Source organism: Tribolium castaneum, unplaced genomic scaffold (assembly GCF_031307605.1).
Source record: "Tribolium castaneum strain GA2 unplaced genomic scaffold, icTriCast1.1 ptg000038l, whole genome shotgun sequence".
NCBI lineage: Eukaryota > Metazoa > Arthropoda > Insecta > Coleoptera > Tenebrionidae > Tribolium > Tribolium castaneum.
In genome coordinates this window covers 10,001-37,500 of record NW_026986638.1, presented here as the reverse complement: position 1 = coordinate 37,500, position 27,500 = coordinate 10,001, and the positions used below count along the sequence as shown (strand labels likewise).

At 32.7% G+C, this 27,500-nt stretch overlaps 1 protein-coding gene and 2 non-coding genes across 3 annotated transcripts; all 3 read left to right on the top strand.

The window, feature by feature from the left end:
• Positions 1 to 12,099: 12,099 nt before the first annotated feature.
• On the top strand, positions 12,100 to 16,663 carry LOC107398926 (uncharacterized). Its single transcript, XM_064359639.1, has 2 exons — positions 12,100 to 16,506; positions 16,568 to 16,663. Exons 1-2 carry the CDS (start codon positions 12,100 to 12,102, stop codon positions 16,661 to 16,663), a joined length of 4,503 nt encoding a protein of 1,500 aa, XP_064215709.1.
• Positions 16,664 to 23,223: 6,560 nt separating this feature from the next.
• Positions 23,224 to 25,146, top strand: LOC135267480 (small subunit ribosomal RNA). Its single transcript, XR_010335901.1, has one exon. It is a non-coding gene; the product is annotated as a small subunit ribosomal RNA (ribosomal RNA).
• A 2,058-nt stretch (positions 25,147 to 27,204) lies between these two features.
• LOC135267470 (5.8S ribosomal RNA) lies at positions 27,205 to 27,361 on the top strand. Its single transcript, XR_010335893.1, has one exon. It is a non-coding gene; the product is annotated as a 5.8S ribosomal RNA (ribosomal RNA).
• The last annotated feature ends 139 nt before the right edge of the window (positions 27,362 to 27,500 follow it).

Below are 27,500 nucleotides of genomic sequence, written 5' to 3'. Positions count from 1 at the left end.
AAAATATTTTAGCAAAAAACACCCTTTTCTATTTGGGGGTGAGTTAAGGGTAAAAATGTAAAAATTAAAAAACAAATTAACCAAATTTAAATATGTTGTGTATTTTAGTGCGTAGATAAAACTCTTATATAATTTTTTTAGATTTCACCCTTTGGGGGTGAGTTATTAAACAAAAATCTACAAATTAAGCCTAATCGATACGGTTTTTGGCATATACGTAGCCCCTAAAATATTAATAAAAAATATTTTAGCAAAAACCACCCCTTTGTATTTAGGGGTGAGTTAGGGGTAAAAATGTAAAAATTAAAAAAAAAACAAAATTAATCAAATTTTAATATCTTGTGTATTTTAGTGCGTAGATAAGGCTCTTATATTAGTTTTTTAGATTTCACCCCTTAGGGGTGAGTTATTAAACAAAATGCTATAAATAAAGCCTAATTGATACGGTTTTTGGCATATAGGTAGCCCCTAAAATATTAATAAAAAATTTTAGCAAAAACCACCCCTTTGTATTTGGGGGTGAGTTAAGGGTAAATATGTAAAAATTAAACAAATTACATTTAACCAAATTTAAATATGTTGTGTATTTTAGTGCGTAGATAAGGCTCTTATATAATTTTTTTAGATTTCACCCTTTGGGGGTGAGTTATTAAACAAAAATCTACAAATAAAGCCTAATCGATACGGTTTTTTGCATATACGTAGCCCCTAAAATATTAATAAAAAATGTTTTACCAAAAACCACCCCTTTGTATTTGGGGGTGAGTTAGGGGTAAAAATGTAAAAATTAAAAAAAAACAAAATTAATCAAATTTAAATATGTTGTGTATTTTAGTGCGTAGGTAAGGCTCTTATATTAGTTTTTTAGATTTCACCCCTTAGGGGTGAGTTATTAAACAAAATGTTATAAATAAAGCCTAATCGATACGGTTTTTGGCATATAGGTAGCCCCTAAAATATTAATAAAAAATATTTTAGCAAAAACCATCTCTTTGTATTTGGGGGTGAGTTAGGGGTAAAAATGTAAAAATTAAAAAAAAAACAAAATTAATCAAATTTAAATATGTTGTGTATTTTAGTGCGTAGATAAGGCTCTTATATTCGTTTTTTAGATTTCACCCTTTGGGGGTAAGTTATTAAACAAAAATCTACAAATAAAGCCAATCGCTACGGTTTTTGCATATAGGTAGCCCCTAAAATATTAACAAAAAAATTTTAGCAAAAAACACCCCTTTGTATTTGGGGGTGAATTAAGAGTAAAAACGTAAAAAATAAAAATAAACAAAAATTAACCTAATTTAAATAATTGAAAATTTTCCACATTTACTACAAGTATTGTATGTATTTCAATGCGAACATAAGGACCATATATTTCTTTTTTTCTAATTTTACCCTTAAAGGGTGAGTTTTTAGCGTTTGTGAAAAAATGTTACTGGATTCCTATAATTACCATTAAATCTACAGTCATGTGGTTCACAATAAAAAAAATATATTACCATAAAAAACTAAACATTAATACTTTTTTCTTATCAAAAACACCCCTAAAGTGTACAAAAAAAAATACACATCCAGTCATTTTTGGATTGCTATTGTTGTTTTCGAATCAGTAGATAAGTCGTGATACATAATGAAAAAAATAATAATACCATAATAAAATAACCACCCCTGCTTTAAAAACACTACCCCTAAAATGTTACTAAAAAAAGAAAATCTACTAATACAGTTAAATCGATATAGGTTTTTGCGTGCAAGTACCCACTAAAATAAAAACAAAACTTATTTAAATAAAATCCACCTCATTGCATTAAGAGGTGATTTAAGGGTAAAAATGTAAAAAATAAAAATAAACAAAAATTTATCACATTTGGGTATAAATAAACAAAAATTTATCACATTTAGGTATATTGTGTATATCAATGCGTACAAAAGGCCCCTACATTACTTTTTTGGATTTCACTCTATGGGGGTGACTATTTAACTGTTAAAAAAAAAGGTTTTTACATTTCCATAAGTGTCTTAGAATCGATTGTCAAGTGGTTTACAATAAAAAAAAAATATTAGAATAATTATAAAAAACAAACACCACTTACGTAAAAAAGCCACCCCTACAATTGACAAAAAAAATACAAATACAGTCAGATTAATATAGGTTTTAGCGTGCAAGTACCCTTTGAAATGGAAATAAAGATAATTTAAACAAAAATTAACCTCTTATCATTAAAGGGTGAGTTAAAGGTAAAAATGTAAAGAATTTAAAAAAAGGAAAATTTACCACATTTACTTATATTGTGTATTTCAGTGCATACATAAGGCCCCTATTTTACTTTTTTAGATCTAACCATTAGGGGGTGACATTTTAGCGTTTGAAAAAAAAAGATTATTGAATTATGAAATGGTCATCGAATATATAACCAAGTGGTTTACAGTAACAAAAAATATTACCAAAAAAAAACCCTTCTTTCAGAGTAACAACAAAATTAAAATCGAAAATTAAAAATGCAACCCACAATACACTTATGTGTATTAATATTGCATAACTTTTACGAAGTAGAGCGTAAGAAGAAAAAGGTAAAATGTATATCAATATTACCTAAATGAGACAAAGTACGATGTTCAGAAACATAAATTATTGTTATAAATGCTATAATAAAACAATAATTTATTGTTCTGTACTTGAAAATGTGTAGATAAATATATACGTTTGACGTTTAAATAATACAGATAATTTGCCAAGATATTAAAGTAAATATAAGACAAAAACAAAAATGCAACCAGCAATACATTAACTGTGTATAACATTGCCTCACGTTCAGAAAGTAAAACGTTCGAAAAAAAAATGTGGATTTAGTTTTCAATAAAACAAAAATTTTAATTAAACCAAAAACAATAAACAAATCAAAAATGAAAGTGCAATTCACTATACACTAAATGTAAAAAAATTACATAAATAAGAATGCAACTTGCAATACACCAAATGTAAATCAATATTGCCTAACTGAGACAAAATACGACGTTCAGAAACAAAAATTAAAGTTTTAAATGCTATAAAAAACAATAATTTTATTGTTCTGTACTTGAAAATCTGTAGATAAGTATGTACGTTTGAGGTTTAAATAATACAGGTAATTTGCAAAGATATTAAAGTAAATATAAGAGAAACACAAAAATGCAACCAGCCAGCAGTACATTTAATGTGTATAGCATTGCCTAACGTTCACAAAGTAAAACGTTCAAAAAAAAAATGTGGATTTACATTGAAATAAAACAAAAATTTTGATTAAACTACAAAAAATAAACAAATTAAAAATGAAAGAGCAATTCACTATACAGTAAATGTGTATCACTATTGCGTAACATTTACAAAGTACAATGTTACAATGTTCGAATATAAAAATTGTTGATATTAGACTAGATAAAAATATAAATATTTGTTTTGTAAATTGGCTTATATATATATATATATATATATATATATATATATATATATATATATATATATATATATATATATATATATATATATATATATATATATATATATATATATATATATATATATATATATATATATATATATATATATATATATATATATATATATATATATATATATATATATATATATATATATATATATATATATATATATATATATATATATATAAATTTATATACATTAATACATTTAGCGAGTGGAGTAAATAAAACAAAAAATTTGATATTAAGTTATTAAAGTCAAACTTAAAAATGCTTCAAAAAAATGCTTCAAACACAAATTACTATATTCATACATACATTAAACCAAAAAAAAACAATATTAAAATATAAACATTGTTACAAGTGTGAACATAAAAAAATATACATTACTTTCAAGTAATTAGTAAAGGGTAAACAATTATTAACTTTCACATTATCTCCGACTAATGCAACAATTATACAAAAATGACTATAAATGAATTACAATACCCAAAAATACATTCAACAAAACAAAATACATTAAAATTTCAACGCTGTTGCAAGTTTGTACTTTTCAGGTAATTAGTAGAGATACGGGAACTATTTGTAGCAGGTAAAGAAAGAGATTAACATGAAACGCTTCCCCACAATTCCTGTGTTAATGCTTCCAAGTAATTTGAACATATCTGAGAAATATACCAAACAAATAATTCCAAGTAATTTACAAACTTTTGATATTTCATACAAACAAACAACTATTTCAAAAGCAAAAACAAGAATTACAATATTAATTTAAATTCAAATATTGTTGCAAGTCTGTACTTTTCAAGTAATTATTTGAAATACGAAAACTATTTGTTTAAAGTAAAGAAAGAGATTAACATAAATCGCTTCTACAAAGTTGCATTGTCAATGCTTCCAAGTAATTGTAAACTTTTGAGAAAAGTTTCAAACAAATGGTTCCAAGTAATTTTAATCTTCTGAAAATATCTACTTAACAAACAAAGATAACAATTACAAAATTAAATTAAAAACTGACTATTAATTGTACGCAAACGTAAGATACACATAAAAACCACGTATTGTTTTCAACCAATTAGTAAACTGCAAACAACAATATCATGCAAATATTAAATTTTACATCAACGCCAACTAATGCAACAAATAAATAACAATAATTAATCAATAATAAATTTTAGGTAATTAACTGAGATACTGAAACTAAACACATCAAAAAAATGATACAAACAAATAACTATTTTACAAGCAAAAACAACAATTACAGTATTAATTGTAATTATGGCTATAAAAAATTTACAATTACGAAATACATTGTAAAACAAAAAGTTTTGTAATTACTTTGTAATGTGCAAACAAATGTAACATGTAAATATTAATTTTTACATCAACATCAACTCTAAAAATTGCAACAATTAAATAACAAATGACTAAAAATAAGTTACTATACCCATACATACATTAAACAAATATAAAAACAATATTAAAATATAAACGTTGTTACAAGTCTAAACATTTTTTAATTAATTTGTAATGTGCAAACAAATGTAACATGCAAATATTAATTTTTACATCAACATCAACTCTAAAAATTGCAACAATTAAATAACAATTGACTAAAAATAAGTTACTATACCCACACATACATTAAACAAATAGAAAACTATATTAAAATATAAACGTTGTTACAAGTCTGTACTTTCCAAGTAATTACTTGACTTACAAAAATTATAGGTTCCAGTTGAAAAGAAAACTAAACGTGAAAGAATTCTACGAAATACCATTGTCAGTGGTTCTAAGTAATGATAAAACTTTTAAAAAATGTTTCAAACAAATGCTTCCAATTAATTTCTAACTTTTGAAAAAAAAAACTGTTATATAAACAAAAGCAACAATTTTTAATATTAATTACAAAGCTGACTATAAACATTACACAAACGTAAAACACACATAAAAAACATACATTCTTTCTATGTAATTAGTAATGTGGAAACAAATGCATCATCCAAATATTAACTTTTACATCATCTACGACTAATGCAACAATTAAACAAAAAATGTCTAAAAAAAAATTATAATACCCAAAAATACATTAAAGTAAAAAGAAAACTACATTAAAATTTAAACGTTGTTGTAAGTCTGTACTTTTCAAGTAATAAGTAGAGATACGGGAACTATTTGTTGCAGTTAAAGAAAGAGATTAATATGAAACGCTTCCACACAAATCCATTGTCAATGCTTCCAAGTAATTTGAACATATCTGAAAAATGTACCAAACAAATAATTCCAAGTAATTAACAAACGTTTGATATTTGATACAAACAAACTACTATTTCAAAAGCAAAAACAACAATTAAAATACTAATTTAAATTCGAATATTCTTGCAAGTCTGTACTTTTCAAGTAATTACTTAATATACAAAAACTATTTGTTCCAGGTAAAGAATGAGATTAACATAAAACGCTTCTTCAAAGTTCCATTGTCAATGCTTCCAAGTAATTAGAAACTTCTGAGAAAAGTTTCAAACAAATGGTTCCAAGTAATTTGAATATTTTGAAAATAGATTTAAACAAATTTCTACTTAACAAACAAAAATAACATTTACAATAATAATTTCAAAACTGACTATTACTTTACGCAAACGTAAGACACACATAAAAAAAACATACATTGTTTTCAAATAATTAGTAACATGCAAACAACTGTAACATGCAAATGTTAAATTTTATAAAAATATAGGCTACAGATGAAAAGAAAACTAAACGTGAAAGAATTCTACGAAATACCATTGTCAGTGGTTCTAAGTAATGATAAAAACTTTTGAAAAATATTACAGACAAATGGTTCCAAGTAATTTCTAACTTTTGAAAAAAAAAATTAGACAAATATCTGTTATATAAGCAAAAACAACAATTTTTAATATTGATTTCAAAGCTAACTATAAGCATTACAAAAACGTAAAACACACATAAAAAACATACATTGCTTCCAAGTCATTAATAATGTGCAAATAAATGTATCATCCAAATATAAATTTTTACATCAACACCGACTAATGCAACAATTAAACAAAAAATGACTATAAAAGAATTACAATACGCAAAAATAAATTAAACAAAAAAGAAAAATATAATAAAATTTAAAAATTGTTGCAATTCTGTACTTTTCAAGTAATTAGTTGAGATACTGAAACTATTTGTTCCAGGTAAAGAGCAAAATTAACATGAAACGTTTCTACAATGTTACATTGTCAATGGTTTCAAGTAATTTAAAAACATCAAAGAAATGTACCAAACAAACAGTTTCCAATAATTTGTATAATTTTGAAACTTGGTAAAAACGAATAAGTACTTCAAAAACAACAATTAAACAATTAATTTAAATTTAGATGTTGTTGCAAGTGTACTTTCCAAGTAATTAGTTGAGATACGAAAACTATTTGTTGCAGGTAAAGAAAGGGATTAACATGAAACGCTTCCACAAAGTTCCATTGTCAATGGTTCCAAGTAATTTGAACATATCTGAGAAATGTACAAAATAATTCCAGGTAATTTAGAATCTTTTGATACTTTATACAATCCAACAACTATTTCATAAGCAAAAACAACAATTAAAATATTAATGTAAATTCGAATATTCTTGCAAGTCTGTACTTTTCAAGTAATTACTTGAGATACAAAAACTATTTGTTCCAGGTAAAGAAAGAGATTAACATAAAACGCTTCTTCAAAGTTCCATTGTCAATGCTTCCAAGTAATTAAAAACTTCTGAGAAAAGTTTCAAACAAATGGTTCCAAGTAATTTGAATATTTTGAAAATAGATTTAAACAAATATCTACTTAACAAACAAAAATAACAATTACAATGATAATTTCAAAACTGACTATTAATTTACGCAAACGTAAGACACACATAAAAAAACATACATTGTTTTCAAATAATTAGTAAAATGCAAACAACTGTAACATGCAAATATAAAATTTTACATCAACTCCAACTAATGCAACAAATAAGTAACAAATATCTATCATAAATTTTAGGTAATTAGTTGAGATACTGGAACTATTTGTTACAGATAAAAAAAGAGAAATCAACATAAAACGTTTCTACAAAGTTCCATTCTCAAAATAAATTAAAAACATCAAAAAACAAATAATCAACATAATCAACAAACAAATAACTATTTTATAAGCAAAAACAACAATTAAAGAATTAATTGAAATTATAGCTATAAAAAATTTACAAACACGAAACACGTTTAAAAACAAACATTTTTTAAAGTAATTTGTAATGTACAAACAAATGTAACATGCAAATATTAATTTTTACATCAAACTTAAACTCCAAAAATTACAACAATTAAATAACAAATGACTAAAAATAAGTTACTATACTCATACATACATTAAAAACAATAAGAAAACTATATTAAAATATAAACGTTGTTACAAGTCTGTACTTTCCAAGTAATTACTTGACTTACAAAAATTATAGGTTCCAGATAAAAAGAAAACTAAACGTGAAAGAATTCTACGAAATACCATTGTCAGTGGTTGTAAGTAATAATAAAACTTTTGAAAAATGTTCCAAACAAATGGTTCGAAGTAATTTCTAACTTTTGAAAAAAAGAAAATAAAGCAAATATCTGTTATATGAACAAAAGCAACAATTTTTAATATTAATTTCAAAAATGACTATAAACATTACAAAAACGTAATACACAAATAAAACACATACATTGTTTCCAAATCATTAGTAATGTGCAAATAAATGTATCATCCAAATATTAACTTTTACATCATCTCCGACTAATGCAACAATTAAACAAAAAATTTCTATAAAAGAATTACAATACCCAAAAAAAAATAAACAAAAAAGAAAAATATATCAAAATTTAAAAATTGTTGCAAGTCTGTACTTTTCAACTAATTAGTTGAGATACTGAAACTATTTTTTCCAAGTAAAGAAAGAAATTAATATGAAACGCTTCTACAATTTTCTATTGTCAAAGGTTTTAAGTAATTTAAAAACATCTGAGAAATGTACCAAACAAACAGGTCCAAATGATTTGTAAAGTTTTGGAAATTGATATAAACAAATAACTATTTATAAGCAAAATCAACAATTAAAATATTAATTTAAATTCGGATGTTTTTCCAAGTCTGTACTTTCCAAGTAATTAGTTGAGATCCAGGAATCATTGGTCTCAGGTAAAAGAAGAAATTGACATTAAAGGCTTCTACAAAATTTCATTGTCAATGCTTCCAAGTAATTAGAAAACTTCTGAGAAAAAAGTTTCAAACAAATGTTTCCAAGTATTTTGAATCTTTTGAAAATTAATCCAAACAAATATCTACTTAACAAACAAAAAAAAACAAATAAGAATATTCATTTCAAAACTGACTATGAATTTTACGCTAACGTAAGAAACACGTAAAAAATATACTTTACTTTCAAGTAATTTGGAAAGTCCAAACAACTGTATCATGCAAATATTAAAATGTACATCAACTCCAACTAATGCAACAATTAAGTAACAAATGTCTATAAATAAATTTTAACACATAAAACAAAATCAAAAACAAACATTGTTTTCAAGTAATCAATAAAGTGCAGACGAATGTTTCATGCAAATATTGATTTTTATAACAACAACAGCTAATGCAACAATTTAGTAACTAATGTCCATAAATAATTTAAAATATTGGTTCTATTTCTAATATTTTGAACTGATAATGTTATTTACAAAACATTTAAAAAAGAAAAAGACAACAAAAACTTATAAACAAATGTGAAATGTACTGTTCACTAAACACGTACACACATTAGCATTGCAAAACTTACATATCGGTACTTTTTAAACATTTAACCACCACAGAAAACAACAAGAAAAACATAGCACAGTTATACAACATTAAAAAACAATAATACACATAGTTACAGACAATAAGTAATAACATTTGCAATACATTACAAAAATAAAACATTTACACTTTAGAAGAGTTTAGGATGCCGTCGGCCGCATAGATTTATAAGCTCGCCACTTAACGCATCAGACTTTAGTACCAAAGCAGCTCAGCACAGAACAACATCACAAAGTTGTAACTGTTTATACGAAGCACTAACAAATAATAGTAACAGTAAACGTGAAAAAGTGTTGTGTATACATTGTATTTAAAAGTAAATGTTTAAAAACTATGTGCTAATAAGTGAAGATAAGTGATATTCTATTAGCTTCTGCGTTTACAAAATTTCACCGCTCAACACAAAAACAAGAGGTATGTTTTAAGATACCAACAGCAATGTTTATAATTATTATTGCTACAAAAAATACAACATTCACCACTAAAATTAATATAAGTAATGTAACACTAAACAACTGCAAATATAATTATTAAAACAGATATAAAATATGTATTAAGCGTTTTCATCAACAACAGTCTAGACAGAATAGAAAATAAACACTGTAACTAAAAACGCAAATTTAAATTAAATCCTTCATACGTTGTTGCCAAAAAATTATTAACTATTTTGCTTACACAATTTAAAAACAAACACTTTCATTACAACATACCAAACCAGGAATCAATCTAGGGTCATTCAAAACGTTAGGCGCGTACTTTATATTTACACTAAAATCAAATAACAAACTATTACACTTGCGTGTGTGACGCAAAAAAAAAATTAAAAGGTTTAAAATGAAGATACAAATTATAATCTAGTAGCAAATAATGAACATAAACAGAATTATTAAAACACATTAAACATTACAAACGTTAAATGTAGCAACTAAAATACAAATTTTACATTTAAAAACTGTACATATAAAACAATAGTATATGCATGTCAAAGTCATTGTATTTAAAACTAAATCTTTTAAAACTAAGTAAATAAAACAAATAATTATACGATTAGCTTTTGTGTTTACACAATAAACCGCTTTAAAAAACACATATAATAAATTTTAAAATACTAAAAGCGGTGTTCAGAATTGTTATTGCTGCATAAAACAAAAACAATTACCACTAAAAACAATATAAGTAAAATAAAAAATAAAACTGCAATTCTATTTAAAAAAAACAGATATAAAACATGTATTAAGCGTATTCATTAACAACAATATAAAAACAGTTTATATTAAACACGGTAAACGCAAATTAAAATTAACACCTTTATACGTTTTTGTAAAAAAAATGTTAATTTGTTAACACAATTACAAAAAAAACAATCTAAAGACGTTAAGAAAATCAAACGCGTACTATACGTTTTCAACAAAAAAAATTTTTTTCAATTTATAATTAAAGTAAGCACTTGTGTGTCTTTCTGATAAAAAAAATTACAAACTTACAGCAAAAATGTAATTGTAATTGAATATTACAGTTTAAAAAAATATTATTTTATAGTTTAGTTACATTAATTAGCACAATAGGCTTTACATGTAGCAGTAACACCTTCATGCGTTTTTGTAAAAAAAATGTTGATTCCTTAACACAATTACAAAAAAACATACAAAAAAAAACAATCTAAAGACGTTAAAAAAGTCAAACGCGTACTTTACGTTTTAACCAAAAAAATTATTTCAAATTATAAAAAAAATTGACAAACTTATAGCAAAAATGTAATTTAAATTGAATATTACAGTTTAAGAAAATATTATTTCACTATTTAGTTAGATTAATTAGCACAATAGGCTTTACATGTAGCAGTAACTCCTTCTAAGTTGTTGTAAAAAAAATTGTTGAATCGTTAACACAATTTCAAAAAAATTAACAACATACAAAAAAAAGACAATTTAAAGACGTTAAGAAAGTCAGCCGCGTACTTTACGTTTTCAACAAAAAAAATATTTCAAATTATAATTAAAGTAAGCAATGTTGTGTGTTTGTGATAAAAAAAATTGACAAACTTAGAACAAAAATGTAATTTTAATTGAATATTACAGTTTAAAAAAATATTATTTCATTATTTAGTTAGATGAATTAGCACAATAAGCTTTACATGTAGCAGTAACACCTTCATACGTTTTTGTAAAAACAAAAAATTAACAACATACAAAAAAAAACTAAAGACGTAAAGAAAGTCAACCGCGTACAACAAGAAAAATATTTCAAATTATAATTAAAGTAAGCAATTTGGTGTCTTTGTGATAAAAAAAATTGACAAACTTAGCGCACACATGTAATTTTAATTAAATATTACAGTTTAAAAGAATATTATTTCATTATGTAGTTACATTAATCAGCACAATAGGCTTTAGATGTAGCAAATATAACACAAAGAACAAAAAATTACAATTACAACACAATAAAGAATGCTTAAAACAAACTGATAAACAGTGACTATATTGCTGTGTTTCGTTCTTAAACAACATTTTCATTGTTTACAAAAAAAGTACTGCAATAACATAAACAATAAAACATCAAAAACGCTACGTCAGAACGTTGAATAAAAAGCAAAATAAAACATTGCATATAAACAAAAGCAATACATAAAATCACAAAAGTACATTAACAACAAACAACTTTAAAAAACAATTCAAAAAATAATTACAACACTATGTAAAATAAAAAACAGTATATACAACATACTACAAACGTTTTAATGTTTACAGACGACAAGACAAAATGTCGCAAATGTCAAGATACCACGGCATACGTGTGAAACGTATGCGAAAACAAGAGGAGCATCAGCAGAACAGTGGTACACAATTACAAATAGCTAATGAAGAGCATGACGATTCAAGATTAATTGTTTGTGTGCAACGCGACGAACACATAGAAGAATTGGCTCGCATGTACCAATTGCACATTCAAACAAACAGCGTAACAAACGAATTATCCGTGAATATCATACGAGATCCAATTGTTGAAACAAGAATTCAAGAAATGATGCAAAACGACGAAGACGAAGAAAATAATGACAACAGAGCTGAAGTCGAAGAAGAAATAATAAGACCGGTTAGAGTAGTTGTGCCTCCACGAAGACGACATGCAGAAGTGCCAATTAGAAGAACGTATCGATTGGCTTTACGAACGCAGAACATTGAAGCGGTAGAAGCTCAATACATGGGACGAATGACATCGATATGCGACCATTGTAATGCTCTCTTTTTTGAAAACGAAAGACTGCCAATAACAACACGAGGTCGGTTTTTTTGTTGTAACTTTGGCAAAGTCAGACTACCAGATCTAGTGCAATGTCCTCGAGAACTCAAAAGACTTTTAACAGAAAACACTCAAGCCGCTAACAATTTTCGGGAACACATTCGCTCTGCAAATAGTCTTTTTGCAATGGCATCCTTTAAAGCGACGATACCAGAAGACCGAAACCAAAATCAAGGTGCTTGGTGTTTTAACGTTTGCGGCCAAATTTACCACTACATTGAACCATTACCTTCGCAAACCAATAGGCAACCAAAAAATAACAATTACTATTTTTTGGATGCACAAGATGCGATAGAAAGACGTACCACATTTCTTGGAGAACGCTTAGAAGCGGACACAATTGCATTATTAGAACATATACTTAGACGAGACAACCCATGGATCCAGTCATATAGTACAATGAAAGAAGTATTAGAAGAGAGGCGCCTCCTAGCAGCAAACGAAGACGAAAATGAAGTGAGAAACGTTATCGTTGCCTTCAAAGATAGAATAAACGACAATCTGCGCAATCATAATCTTCCAACTAGTCGGAGCGATATTGCAGCGGTATTTGTGGGAGAGGAGCCACCTTTTCAAGTAGATTTAATTCTTTACCCAAAAGAACAACCAAATCGAAAACACGAATTAAAAAACTTAAATCGCCTTGCTGATCCCATGGTATATCCACTGCTGTTCCCATACGGAGAAATGGGGTACGACTTCAATATTCCTCACACGTACGAAGGCAACAGAAGAAGAGTAGACGTCGCAACTGAAACACCTCCACAACTAGACGAACAACATCCAAATGATGAAGACGTAGAGGGACAAGGTGATAACGAAAACCAAGTGAGAAGAAACAAAAGAAGCAAAGTCACAATAAGAGAATATTACAGATATCGTTTGCAAGTCCGTGATCATTTTTCAATCCTTCATAATAGTGGAAAGCTGTTTCAACAATATATTGTTGATGCGTGGGTTAGAACCGAATCCGACTATTTGTGGTGGGTTAAACAAAATCAAAGACAATTACGTGTAGCCGAATACACTGCAATAAGACGATATCTTGAAAATAGAGCAGCCAGGGAACATGCAAGAATTGGAAAAATAACCATTTTGCCAGCGGCAACAATTAATAGCCCACGAGAAAAACGAAGACGCTATTTAGACGCAATGACAATAGTTGCAAGGCATGGCAAACCCGACCTATTTATAACCATGACTTGCAACCCCAAGTGGCCGGAAATTCAAGAAAACCTACAATATAAACAGAAATATGAACACAGGCCAGATCTCGTTTGCAGAGTTTTTCACACAAAACTGCTAAATCTTATCGACCAAATTGCAAATTGTCAGATTTTTGGGGTTATATTGAATTATATGTACAGCGTCGAGTTCCAAAAACGAGGATTACCCCATGCGCATATTTTAGTAACGTTAAGACCAGAAGATAAGCTGAATACAGAAGAGTTAGTGGACGCTGCTGTATCAGCTGTAATACCAGACGAAGATACAGAACCGCGCATGTATATGTTAGTGAAAAAACATTACATACATAGACCCTGTGGCACTAATAGTCATCCTGACGCATTATGCATGCAGAATGGCGAATGTACCAAGCATTACCCGAAACAATTTTCTGACAGAACATTATTGTTAGGAGATAATCTTTTACGACAACCAGATTATAAAAGGCCTAACAATGGAAGAACCATAGATTACGAGGGTACAGCCATTGACAATAGGCGAATTGTACCTTACAATAAATACCTTTCGGGGTATTACGACTGCCATATAAACGTTGAATGTTGCGGGTCGATATATACTATTAAGTATTTACATAAGTATGTAGAAAAAAGTGCGGACTATATTACAGTACAGGCGCAACACCAGCAACCAAATGAAGATGGCGTTATAAACTGGGACGAGATTAAACATTATCAAGACTATCGATACGTGAGTTCTACAGAATCCGCATGGCGATTGCTACAATTTCCACTAAGTGACAGGTCACATTCTGTAATTGTTTTGCCTGTTCATTTACCACATCACCAAGAAGTTATGTTTGAAGAGGGTGAAGATATTCAAAGGATAGAAGAACTGTCGACAAAACCTTCCAAATTAATGGCGTGGTTTCAATTAAACCATGATAATCCAGAAGCAAGAATATATAAATATACAGATATTCCGGAATATTACACATGGCATGGAAAAACGTCAACCTGGGCGAAAAGAAGACAAAAAAGCAAAACTATTGGTACTATAGCAGAAGTGGGTGTTCAAGAAGGTGAACGGTATTATCTAAGACTACTTCTACGTGTTTCACCAGGAGTAACGTCGTTTGACGAATTAAAAACAGTTAATGGTCAAAGAATGGACTCGTTTGAAGCGGCATGTAGAGAACTAAGACTACTTGATGACTGTAATACATACGATGCAGCCATGAATGAAATTGCTTTAACCAAACCTCCGTTTTATGTCAGAGAGTTGTTTGCAATGACAATTTTTAGTATGATTAGTGAAAGTGGCGATATGACTTTTGTGCCAAACATGTATCAAAAGTACAGAAATTATATGCTACAAGATTTTCAACGACATCATACAGATAGTGAGGACGTCGCAGAACAAAAGGCCCTCTACCACATTCAGAAATTTTTACAACGCACCAATTTGCCAAATATTCCATCTATGCAAGATTTGGGGTTACCAGAAGTAACGCTGCAAGACGACGACCTGCTCCGAACAGTACCATTAACATTTTATGATTTAATGCAAACTGTTCCACCACACAGAACTGGAGCCAATGAGAATGACGACATCAATGAAGCCGTTGCCCGTTTAAATCATGATCAACTTGTGGCATATAATGCAATTATTGCTGCATTACAAGATAATTTGCAAACAGGACGAGCGGAAAGGAATGTATTTTACGTGGACGGACCAGGTGGTACTGGGAAAACGTATCTATATAATGTCATCCAACGAGTAGTGAGGGAACGACTTCACCAAACGTATATAGCGATGGCTTGGACGGGGATGGCTGCCACATTACTGAAAGAAGGTAAAACTGTCCACAAATCGTTTCGGTTGCCATTACTGCTAACGGAGACTACGGTAGGAGGATTTGCTGAAGAAACAACAGACTCAAACTTTGTGAAAAATACTGCATTAATAATTTGGGATGAAGCATCAATGGCCCCCCGAAAAGCTGTGCTGGCAATAGACCGATACCTTAGACGTTTAATGAATATCGACAGAGAGTTTGGTGGTAAAATTGTTGTTTTTGGAGGAGATTTCAGACAATTATTGCCCGTTGTGCCAAGAGCACATGCAGGAGAAATACTAAATGAATGTGTACAAGCAGTGCCCTTTTGGGATAACGTCGTAAAATTAAAACTAACACAAAATATGCGCTATTTGAATGCAGCACTAGAAGATATAAATGTCGACAGAACATTTCCCGATTTCTTACTAAGGATAGGAGAAGGCAAAGTAACAAAAGCCACCATACCGGAAGTGCATTATGGTGTGCCGGACGACTTAATAGAGATTCCCAATCAGTATTTAGTCAGTAGTTTAGATGAGTTATTAAGACACGTTTTTGAAGACATTGATGTAACTGAAATCGACGACAACCGAATTGCTTCTCGTGCTATCTTATGTCCAAAAAACGTATCAGTTAAAGATATTAACGCCAAGATATTAGACAGTTGTCCTGGACAACTTAAAACGTATTACAGTCAGGATATTTACGACGCAAACCCGGAAGACAATTTTTTAGTACCCGATGACTTTCTGAATGCTGTAGAAACTGCGTGTTTGCCGCCGTTTGAATTACATCTAAAGAGAGGTGCTATCGTAATGTTGTTACGTAATATAGACCTAGAAGTGGGTTTGTGTAATGGGACAAGATTGAGAATTATAGAAATGGGTGAATATGTTTTAACAGCCAAAGTCATTTCCGGAAAAGGAACAGGAAATGTCATTACCCTACCAAAAGTTAAAACTAAAGCTAGCGAAGGAACTGGCTTACCTCGGCCTATGATTAGAAAACAGTTTCCTGTAAAACTTGCATTCGCCATAACTATAAATAAATCACAAGGACAAACGTTTGACAAAGTAGGCATATACCTGGATGGGCCATGTTTTGTGCATGGCCAATTGTATGTAGCTATGAGTCGAGTGGGCTTAGGAGAAAATTTAAAAATGTATATAACAAACGGACCTCAACAAGGGAAATATAACTATCGCAATGGAAGGACGTTTACCAGAAATGTCGTATTTCGGAATGTTGTAGCAAATAATACACGGCCACACACTATGCAACATAACCCAGATGAACCACTGCAACCTATTATTCCACAAATCTACGACGAATGGAATGATGATTTCGACTGGAATACACTTCCAGAATTTGAAGACAATTTTCTCGGCAATCCTCTTCCAATAATAACAAGTATTCAACCGTTCTATACCGATTCACAATTAAGGCGGCGAGTATCCACCATGGAGAAGCCTGGTACGTCTGGACTTAATATTAAACAAACGACAACACACCTACAAATCTCAAGTGACGATGACGAAGATTCTTTATAAAACATTTTATATTTACTAAATTGAAAAACATATGTTAAAACAATTTAATAAATGTTATGTTTTTAAATGTGACAAGTGTTTTTAATATAATCCATATCATACATAACAACTAACATCGTGTTAAGCCTGAAATAATCAATTTGGCTCAAATTCTATTACGTTAGGTCCAAAAGATCAGTTTGGTTTCAAAAAACTATACAATTAGAAATTCCACAAATATTGGCGGCGGTACTTTCAGGGCGCGTATTTTTCACCCGCTAATAGGGAACGTGAGCTGGGTTTAGACCGTCGTGAGACAGGTTAGTTTTACCCTACTGATGACTCGTCGTTGCGATAGTAATCCTGCTCAGTACGAGAGGAACCGCAGGTTCGGACATTTGGTTCACGCACTCGCTCGAGCGGGCGGTGGTGCGAAGCTACCATCCGTGGGATTATGCCTGAACGCCTCTAAGGCCGTATCCTTTCTAGTCAAAGGTGGCAACGATACCTTTAGGAGTTTCGAGAGTCGACAGGCTCAAAACAATGTGACTTTACTAGGCGTTTAACGCTTGCGTACGAACGTCGCACGAGCCCTATTTGCCGTGTGAAGCCACCGATCGGCGGCGGGATCGATCCTTGCCACGTCCGACCAGGCTTCTAGACGGTCAATTATGGGTACATTGTTGTTCGACGTCGAAACTCGGAATTGTCTGTAGACGACTTACGTACCTGGCAGGGTGTTGTACTCGGTAGAGCAGTTTCCACGCTGCGATCTGTTGAGACTCAGCCCTCAGCTTGGGGATTCGTCTTGTCGGCGAGACGAGACCCCGTCAACGTTTAGAAAGCTGAGTGGATAAAAAATATACCCAGCCAGGTACACATTGTTTATATAAAAATTTCTAGTATGCAATGCAACTTGGGCTAATAACCAACATGAACTTACTATATTTTATTATTACATACGTACCTGGCAAGGTGTTGTATTCGGTAGAGCTGTTTCTACGCTGCGATCTGTTAAGACAGACTCAGCTTGGAGATTCGTCTTGTCGGTGAGACGAGACTCCGTCAACGTTTAGAAAGCTGAGAGGATAAAACAATACACAGCCAGGTACACATTGTTTATATAAAAATTTCTAGTATGCAATGCAACTTGGGCTAATAACCAACATGAACTTACTCTATTTTATTATTACATACGTACCTGGCAAGGTGTTGTATTCGGTAGAGCTGTTTCTACGCTGCGATCTGTTAAGACAGACTCAGCTTGGAGATTCGTCTTGTCGGTGAGACGAGACTCCGTCAACGTTTAGAAAGCTGAGAGAATAAAACAATACACAGCCAGGTACACATTGTTTAATAAATATTACTAGTATGCAATGCAACTTGGGCTAACCAACATGAACTTACTCTATTTTATCATTACAAATAAATTTACCTCTCTAAAAACTCTCACTCTTCTCACCACAATTTAATGTTAGTAGTGTACAGCCTTATTTCTCTCAAGTAACAAAAAGACGATGGTGTGGTTGGTGATAGTGATAGAAACCAACTAGTCTTAAAGAGTATGAGTAATAGAGTCAGAGATGAATAATACAAGAGAGAGGAAAGAAAGAGAAAGAGAAAGAAGACAGAGAGAAAGAAAGAAATTAAAAGGAAAAGAAGATAGATGATAGAGAGAGAGAGAGAGAGAGAGAGAGAGGAGGAAGAGTAGAAGAAAGCCAGCAAATTTATTCGAACGACATACTTCGTTCTACGGACTTAGCACATAGCTCTCGCCTAGCACATAGCTCTCGCCTAGCACATAGCTCTCGCCTAGCACATAGCTCTCGCCTAGCACATAGCGCTCGCCTTGCACCATTCACTGCTTAATAACTACTGCATATAATAAAGTCACGATTGCTCATGTGGTAAAATAGTCTTGACACAATCATTTTGTTTAAAGGTATGCAACCAACATTACACAAAACGCGCGCTAAAGTTGCCTAAAACCACGAAGTACTACGTATACTTTAATTGTAACGCAACTGGTTTCACAGTAAACGTGTATGAAAATTGCCTATATTCAAGAAGTACTACATTTGTTTAAATATTGTATTACTGTTACGAAGTACGACGTTTAAATATTATGAATTATTTTAAGTTGTATATAAAATCATAGCTATTTTTGTAAATTAATAATGCAACCCGCAATACACCAAATGTGTATTAATATTGCCTAACTTGTACGAAGTACAACGTTCATTTAAGTGCATTAAGTATGGTGCTCTGTGTGATGAAATACGACGTTCATGTGACCATAAAGTAACAAACGAAGTACGGCGCTCACAAATGCAGCACTCAAAATTATTGTTTCATTGCACGACGTTTGCTTTGTTTCTGACTGCGACGAAATGCAGCGTTCATTTGACTTTGTACATAGTACAGACGAAGTACGACGTTTGCGAAGTACGGCACTCAAAATCGTGATTTTCATGTACGACGTTTATTTGCACGTCCTGCCGACTGCGACGGAGTACAGCGTTCAATTGACTTTGTACATAGTACAGACGAAGTACGACGTTTGCGAAGTACGGCACTCAAAATCGTGATTTTCATGTACGACGTTTATTTGCACGTCCTGCCGACTGCGACGGAGTACAGCGTTCAATTGACTTTGTACATAGTACAGACGAAGTACGACGTTTGCGAAGTACGGCACTCAAAATCGTGATTTTCTTGTACGACGTTTATTTGCACGTGCTGTCGACTGCGACGAAGTTAAGCGTTCATTTGACTTTGTACATAGTACAGACGAAGTACGACGTTTGCGAAGTACGGCACTCAAAATGGTGATTTTCTTGTACGACGTTTATTTGCACGTGCTGCCGACTGCGACGGAGTACAGCGTTCAATTGACTTTGTGCATAGTACAGACGAAGTACGACGTTTGCGAAGTACGGCACTCAAAATCATGATTTTCTTGTAAGACGTTTATTTGCAGTTGCTTCCGACTGCGACGAAGTACAGCGTTCAATTGACTTTGTACATAGTACAGACGAAGTACGACGTTTGCGAAGTACGGCACTCAAAATCATGATTTTCTTGTAAGACGTTTATTTGCAGTTGCTTCCGACTGCGACGAAGTACAGCGTTCAATTGACTTTGTACATAGTACAGACGAAGTACGACGTTTGCGAAGTACGGCACTCAAAATCATGATTTTCTTGTAAGACGTATATTTGCAGTTGCTTCCGACTGCGACGAAGTACAGCGTTCAATTGACTTTGTACATAGTACAGACGAAGTACGACGTTTGCGAAGTACGGCACTCAAAATCATGATTTTCTTGTACGACGTTTATTTGCACTTGCTGTCGACTGCGACGAAGTTTAGCGTTCATTTGACTTTGTACATAGTACAGACGAAGTACGACGTTAGCGAAGTACGGCACTCAAAATCGTGATTTTCTTGTACGACGTTTATTTGCACGCGCTGTCGACTGCGACGAGGTTTAGCGTTCACTTGACTTTGTACATAGTATAGACGAAGTACGACGTTTGCAAAGTACGGCACTCAAAATCGTGATTTTCTTGTACGACGTTTATTCGCACGTGCTGCCGACTGCGACGAAATGCAGCGTTCATAGTACAAACGAAGTACGACGTTCACAAAGTGATGAAGTAAAACGTAAACAATAAATAATATAATAATTTTATTTGTGTTGTATATAATGAAAAAACAGCAAATTTTTTTGCAAATTACGTATCTGTAAATAAATGTAAACATTTAGCAACTAATCAAAATTGTTTTTTTTGCCTAGATATTAAAGTAAAACATAAAAATACATTAAATTTATAAAATGCAACCCGCAGCACACTAGATGTGCATTAATATTGCATAACCTTTACGAAGTACGACGTCCAAAAATATTAATTTTTTTTTATATTGAGGTTAAAAGTGAGAAAACATAAATTAATAATAATGCAACCTGCAATACACTTAATATGTACTGATCTTGCATAACCTTCACGAAGTACTACGTTTAAATATAAATTAATATTATTGTGACCCGCAATACACTAAATTTGTATCAATATTGCATAACCTACACGAAGTACGACGTTCAAGAATATTAAAGAATTTTATTTGTGTTGTATATAATAAAAAAACAGCAAATTTTTTTGCAAATTACGTATCTGTAAATAAATGTAAACATTCAGCAACTAATCAAAAGTGTTTTTTTGCCTAGACATTAAAGTAAATCATAAGAATACATTAAATTTATAAAATGCAACCCGCAGCACAACAGATGTGCATCAATATTGCATAACTGTTACGAAGTACGACGTCCAAAAATATTAAATTTTTTTTTATATGAAGGTAAAAAGTGAGAAAACATAAATTAATAATAATGCAACCTGCAATACACTTAATGTGTACTGATGTTGCATAACCTTCACGAAGTACTACGTTCAAATATAAATTAATATTATTGCGACCCGCAATACACTAAATTTGTATCAATATTGCATAACTTACACGAAGTACGACGTTTAAAAATATTAAATGTTTTATTTGTAGTTTGCATATAATAAAAAAAAAAACAAATTTTTATGTAAATTACGTATCTATAAATAAACGTACACATTTAACAATTAAATAAACATAGTATTTTGGCCTAGATATTAAATTAAAACATAAAAATGCATAATATTTATTAAAATGCAACTTGCAATACAGCAAATGTGTATTAATATTGCATAACCTTTACGAAGTACGACGTTCACGAAGTACGTCGTTTACGAAGTGCGACGTTTACGAAGTACGTCGTTTACGAAGTGCGACGTTCACGAAGTACGTCGTTTACGAAGTGCGACGTTCACGAAGTACGTCGTTTACGAAGTGCGACGTTCGCGAAGTACGACGTCTACACATTAGGGCACTCAAAATTATTGTTACGTTGTACGACATTCAGACGTTCCAACTGCGACTAACTACAGCATTCATTTGACTTTGCACATACGACGAACGAAGTACGACGTTTACGAAGTACGGCGCTTAAAATAATTTTGTTTTTATTAATTAATTATTTTTTTTAAAACAAACGTTTTTATAATTAAATTTTATAATGGTTTAAATATAAAATATGACTTTTTAATATTATCAATATTTAAAATATTTTCTCCCTTTTGTGTGTATGCCTTATAGTTATAGAGCTGTGCGCTTCGGTAGACGTCGCCTGTGGAGCTATGTCAGTGGAGCGGTGCGCACATCCAATACCGAGCGGCTGCCTCGATCGGTGTCGCGCTGGTATACATATGGTAGTGGTGTGTGTCGATGCGTTGAGTGAGGCGATATGAACGGTGTAACGGTTTAGTCGAAGTTTATCATAAATGACGACGACAAAACGACCGATTATGTATACGTTCTGCATTTGCTTCCAATTTATCGACGTTTATCGCACATTTCCGCTATCGAATTCGAATAGGGCTTTGCTTGCGAGATTGCTTTATTTTGTGATTTTGTGGCTCGCCCAGTTCCCCACAGCGAGATTGCGGATGCGGCAAAACGTATTCTCTTACGTTGGCGGTCCTTATGCAATCAAACTTTGTTGAACTAACAAATGTTTGTGATTTAAACAAACAAAAATAATAAATGCGTCAACTCTCTAATATCCGAGCGAGAATATTTATATAATATTCGTAACGTTTATGGATTCGAAAGAATTTCATAAATTCACGTCGCATTCAATCTTGCGAAGAGTGAAGAGAATGTTTGAACTTTTAAATCGGCAAAGGTAAAAAATAATATTATAAATATTATTATTATGCCTTTATTGACCGATATATGTGTTGTGGTGTTTAACGACTACGACGACGATGATGACGATACATTTATCTCTATATCGTACGAAGAAAAGAAGAAACAGCGTGGCGTTACTTTCTTATATGTTAGATTGTTTCGCACAAACGCGCATATTCTTCATCTTTATAAACGATGATGATGAGTATTTTATTCTCTCGTCTGTCTCAAAAAACACAAAAACACAGTTCCCTGGTTGATCCTGCCAGTAGTCATATGCTTGTCTCAAAGATTAAGCCATGCATGTCTCAGTACAAGCCAAATTAAGGTGAAACCGCGAAAGGCTCATTAAATCAGTTATGGTTCCTTAGATCGTACCCACATTTACTTGGATAACTGTGGTAATTCTAGAGCTAATACATGCAAACAGAGCTCCGACCGGAGACGGAAGGAGCGCTTTTATTAGATCAAAACCAATCGGTGGCGGTTTCGCCGTCATCGTACAACTTGGTGAATCTGAATAACTTTACGCTGATCGCACGGTCTCGCACCGGCGACGCATCTTTCAAATGTCTGCCTTATCAACTGTCGATGGTAGGTTCTGCGCCTACCATGGTTGTAACGGGTAACGGGGAATCAGGGTTCGATTCCGGAGAGGGAGCCTGAGAAACGGCTACCACATCCAAGGAAGGCAGCAGGCGCGCAAATTACCCACTCCCGGCACGGGGAGGTAGTGACGAAAAATAACGATACGGGACTCATCCGAGGCCCCGTAATCGGAATGAGTACACTCTAAACCCTTTAACGAGGATCAATTGGAGGGCAAGTCTGGTGCCAGCAGCCGCGGTAATTCCAGCTCCAATAGCGTATATTAAAGTTGTTGCGGTTAAAAAGCTCGTAGTCGAATTTGTGTCCCGCGCCGCCGGTTCATCGTTCGCGGTGTTAACTGGCGTTTCGCGGGACGTCCTGCCGGTGGGCTTAGCTCGAGAGGGCGGCCCAACTCAATCCCGCCGCGGTGCTCTTCATTGAGTGTCGAGGTGGGCCGGCACGTTTACTTTGAACAAATTAGAGTGCTTAAAGCAGGCTAAAACTTCGCCTGAATACTGTGTGCATGGAATAATGGAATAGGACCTCGGTTCTATTTTGTTGGTTTTCGGAACCCCGAGGTAATGATTAATAGGAACGGATGGGGGCATTCGTATTGCGACGTTAGAGGTGAAATTCTTGGATCGTCGCAAGACGGACAGAAGCGAAAGCATTTGCCAAAAACGCTTTCATTGATCAAGAACGAAAGTTAGAGGTTCGAAGGCGATCAGATACCGCCCTAGTTCTAACCATAAACGATGCCAGCTAGCGATCCGCCGACGTTCCTCCGATGACTCGGCGGGCAGCTTCCGGGAAACCAAAGCTTTTGGGTTCCGGGGGAAGTATGGTTGCAAAGCTGAAACTTAAAGGAATTGACGGAAGGGCACCACCAGGAGTGGAGCCTGCGGCTTAATTTGACTCAACACGGGAAACCTCACCAGGCCCGGACACCGGAAGGATTGACAGATTGAGAGCTCTTTCTTGATTCGGTGGGTGGTGGTGCATGGCCGTTCTTAGTTGGTGGAGCGATTTGTCTGGTTAATTCCGATAACGAACGAGACTCTAGCCTGCTAAATAGGCGTATTTCGACATCCCAAATGCCGGCTGGAGCCGGGTTCGCCCGGTCTCTATGTGCGGTTTTTACTGTCGGCGTACAAACAATTCTTCTTAGAGGGACAGGCGGCTTCTAGCCGCACGAGATTGAGCAATAACAGGTCTGTGATGCCCTTAGATGTTCTGGGCCGCACGCGCGCTACACTGAAGGAATCAGCGTGTCCTCCCTGACCGAGCGGTCCGGGTAACCCGCTGAACCTCCTTCGTGCTAGGGATTGGGGCTTGCAATTGTTCCCCATGAACGAGGAATTCCCAGTAAGCGCGAGTCATAAGCTCGCGTTGATTACGTCCCTGCCCTTTGTACACACCGCCCGTCGCTACTACCGATTGAATGATTTAGTGAGGTCTTCGGACCGGTGCGCGGTGGCGTTTCGACGTTGCCGATGTTGCTGGGAAGATGACCAAACTTGATCATTTAGAGGAAGTAAAAGTCGTAACAAGGTTTCCGTAGGTGAACCTGCGGAAGGATCATTAACGTGTAAATGTTGTTGTTTAGTTGTCACACATACACACACATTTTGTCTGTGCTGATCAACAAAAAACACACATACATACACTATTCGTATGATGATCAATTCTCATACAAAATTCTTTATTATGCGTCGAACGGAAAAGCAACAACGGGTCGTCTTGCATTAAGCGGATCTGTTGTTACGTTTTTCGATTTATTTTATAAATCGATTGTAAACGTGCCGTAAACGACGTTTTCAAAGAATTTTTTCGAACATTAACACGAATCAATATTGTCGAAAGATGGTTATGTGCTAACGTTTTATTATTGCTTTCGCAGTGCCGGTCTTAGCGTATTTCCATCATCGTATTCGCTTCGAAAAAAAGTACTAATACACAGTGGTGGTGTATAATTAATGTGCAAGAGATGTTGTTGTTGTTGTTGTAGTATTTGTATATGGTTGGAGTTATTTATAATAACAAACAAGAATGAATGAATGAATAATAATGGTGTCTGCCAATACGATCGTACTTTATGTACACGACTAAAACTTTATACATACAAACCATAATAATAAATAAACTCGAAACAACCAACAACAAAATTAATACGCTACTGTACATACAAATACACATTTATACATACCATCATTTTACTTAACCGATGGTGAGTGATGTTTGAAAAATAAACGCTTAGGCTTACGGTTTTGTAAGCCAGTCTTTGCGTATTTTCTTCATCGTATTCGCTTCGGAAAAAAGAAAATAAAGATGGTGTATAATTAATGTGTAAAAGAGATGTTGTAGTTGTAATTTAATTTGTAAATGGTTGGAGTTTATTAATAAATAAAAGGGGCTGTCTATTCGTCTGTACTTTATGTACAAGACTAAAACTTTATACATACAAACCATAATAATAAATAAACTCGAAACAACCAACAACAAAATTATTACGCTACTGTACATACAAATACACATTTATACATACCATCATTTTACTTTACCGATGGTGAGTGATGTTTGAAAAATAAACGCTTAGGCTTACGGTTTTGTAAGCCAGTCTTTGCGTATTTTCTTCATCGTATTCGCTTCGGAAAAAAGAAAATAAAGATGGTGTATAATTAATGTGTAAAAGAGATGTTGTAGTTGTAATTTAATTTGTAAATGGTTGGAGTTTATTAATAAATAAAAGGGGCTGTCTATTCGTCTGTACTTTATGTACAAGACTACAAAAACGTTTTATAACAATAAAAAGCTCGAAACAACCAATAACAAAATATACTACTACTATACTACTATACATACAAACGCACATTTATAAATACATAAAATCAATTTACTTTATCGATAGTGAGTGATGTTTGGAAAAAAACGCTTAGGCTTACGGTTTTCGGGTACCTGGGTTCCGCATGCGTCGAAGTAATAATTTACTTTAACGACGCGACGAACCGTAGGAATCTAAATAAAAAAGTTTATTAACTTTTTTAGATTCTGTGGGTTTTAAATGATATACGCCCGACTGACGAAGGAACGTTTTGCACTGCCTGTGCTTTTCTTTTGATTCGTTTTTATGTCGACGGACGTTCTTAGAATGCCCACCAAACGACGTATCACACAAAACACCCTACAATTGTATTGTTTGGTAAATATTGTTGTGATTAAGTTTGTAGCTGTGGCGTTTGTTTGAAGAAAACGTCTGGTTTTTCGACATATTTTCTATTTAATAAATATACATAATGCTTATCGCAAAAGGAGCAGAGTTTTATAGACAAAGTTGATAGAGAAAAAAAACCTAATAGATATATATACGTATTTATAAAACGTTAATATCATCGGGTTATTCTTTATGTAAACTTAAACTATAACTGCATACTCTTTTCGATAAGTAGAAACAAATGCCACTTTAATTAAATAAAATATTATAAAATATAACGCCGAACGTTTCTTTCGATTGGTCCGTTTCTCACATATACATCACAATTGTAATAACCTTAAGTAGTTATTTTTGTTGTTGTGTGATGATGAAACGATTTCGATGTGGAACGGTGCGTTATGTAATAATATTTTAAATTTGTTTGAAAAGATTACCCTGAACGGTGGATCACTTGGCTCGTGGGTCGATGAAGAACGCAGCTAATTGCGCGTCAACTTGTGAACTGCAGGACACATGAACATCGACATTTCGAACGCACATTGCGGTCCTCGGATATACTGTTCCCGGACCACTCCTGGCTGAGGGTCGTGTCAATTTCAAAGACTGCTCGGTTTTTGTCTTAAACACAGCGCACAATGTTGTGTAGACAATTACGTCGGAGCGTGTTGGGTGCAAATATGACGCGTTACTATAATTGTTAATTGATTGTCGGTTGTCATAATAAAAT

What these genes read in the sequence shown, in the direction of transcription:
- LOC107398926 (XM_064359639.1), top strand. Translation starts at nt 12,100, where the DNA reads ATGTCGCAAATGTCAAGATACCACGGCATACGTGTGAAACGTATGCGA. An exon ending in TACGTAATATAGACCTAGAA is followed by an intron (nt 16,507 to 16,567) that starts GTGGGTTTGTGT and finishes ATGTTTTAACAG; the next exon opens with CCAAAGTCATTTCCGGAAAA.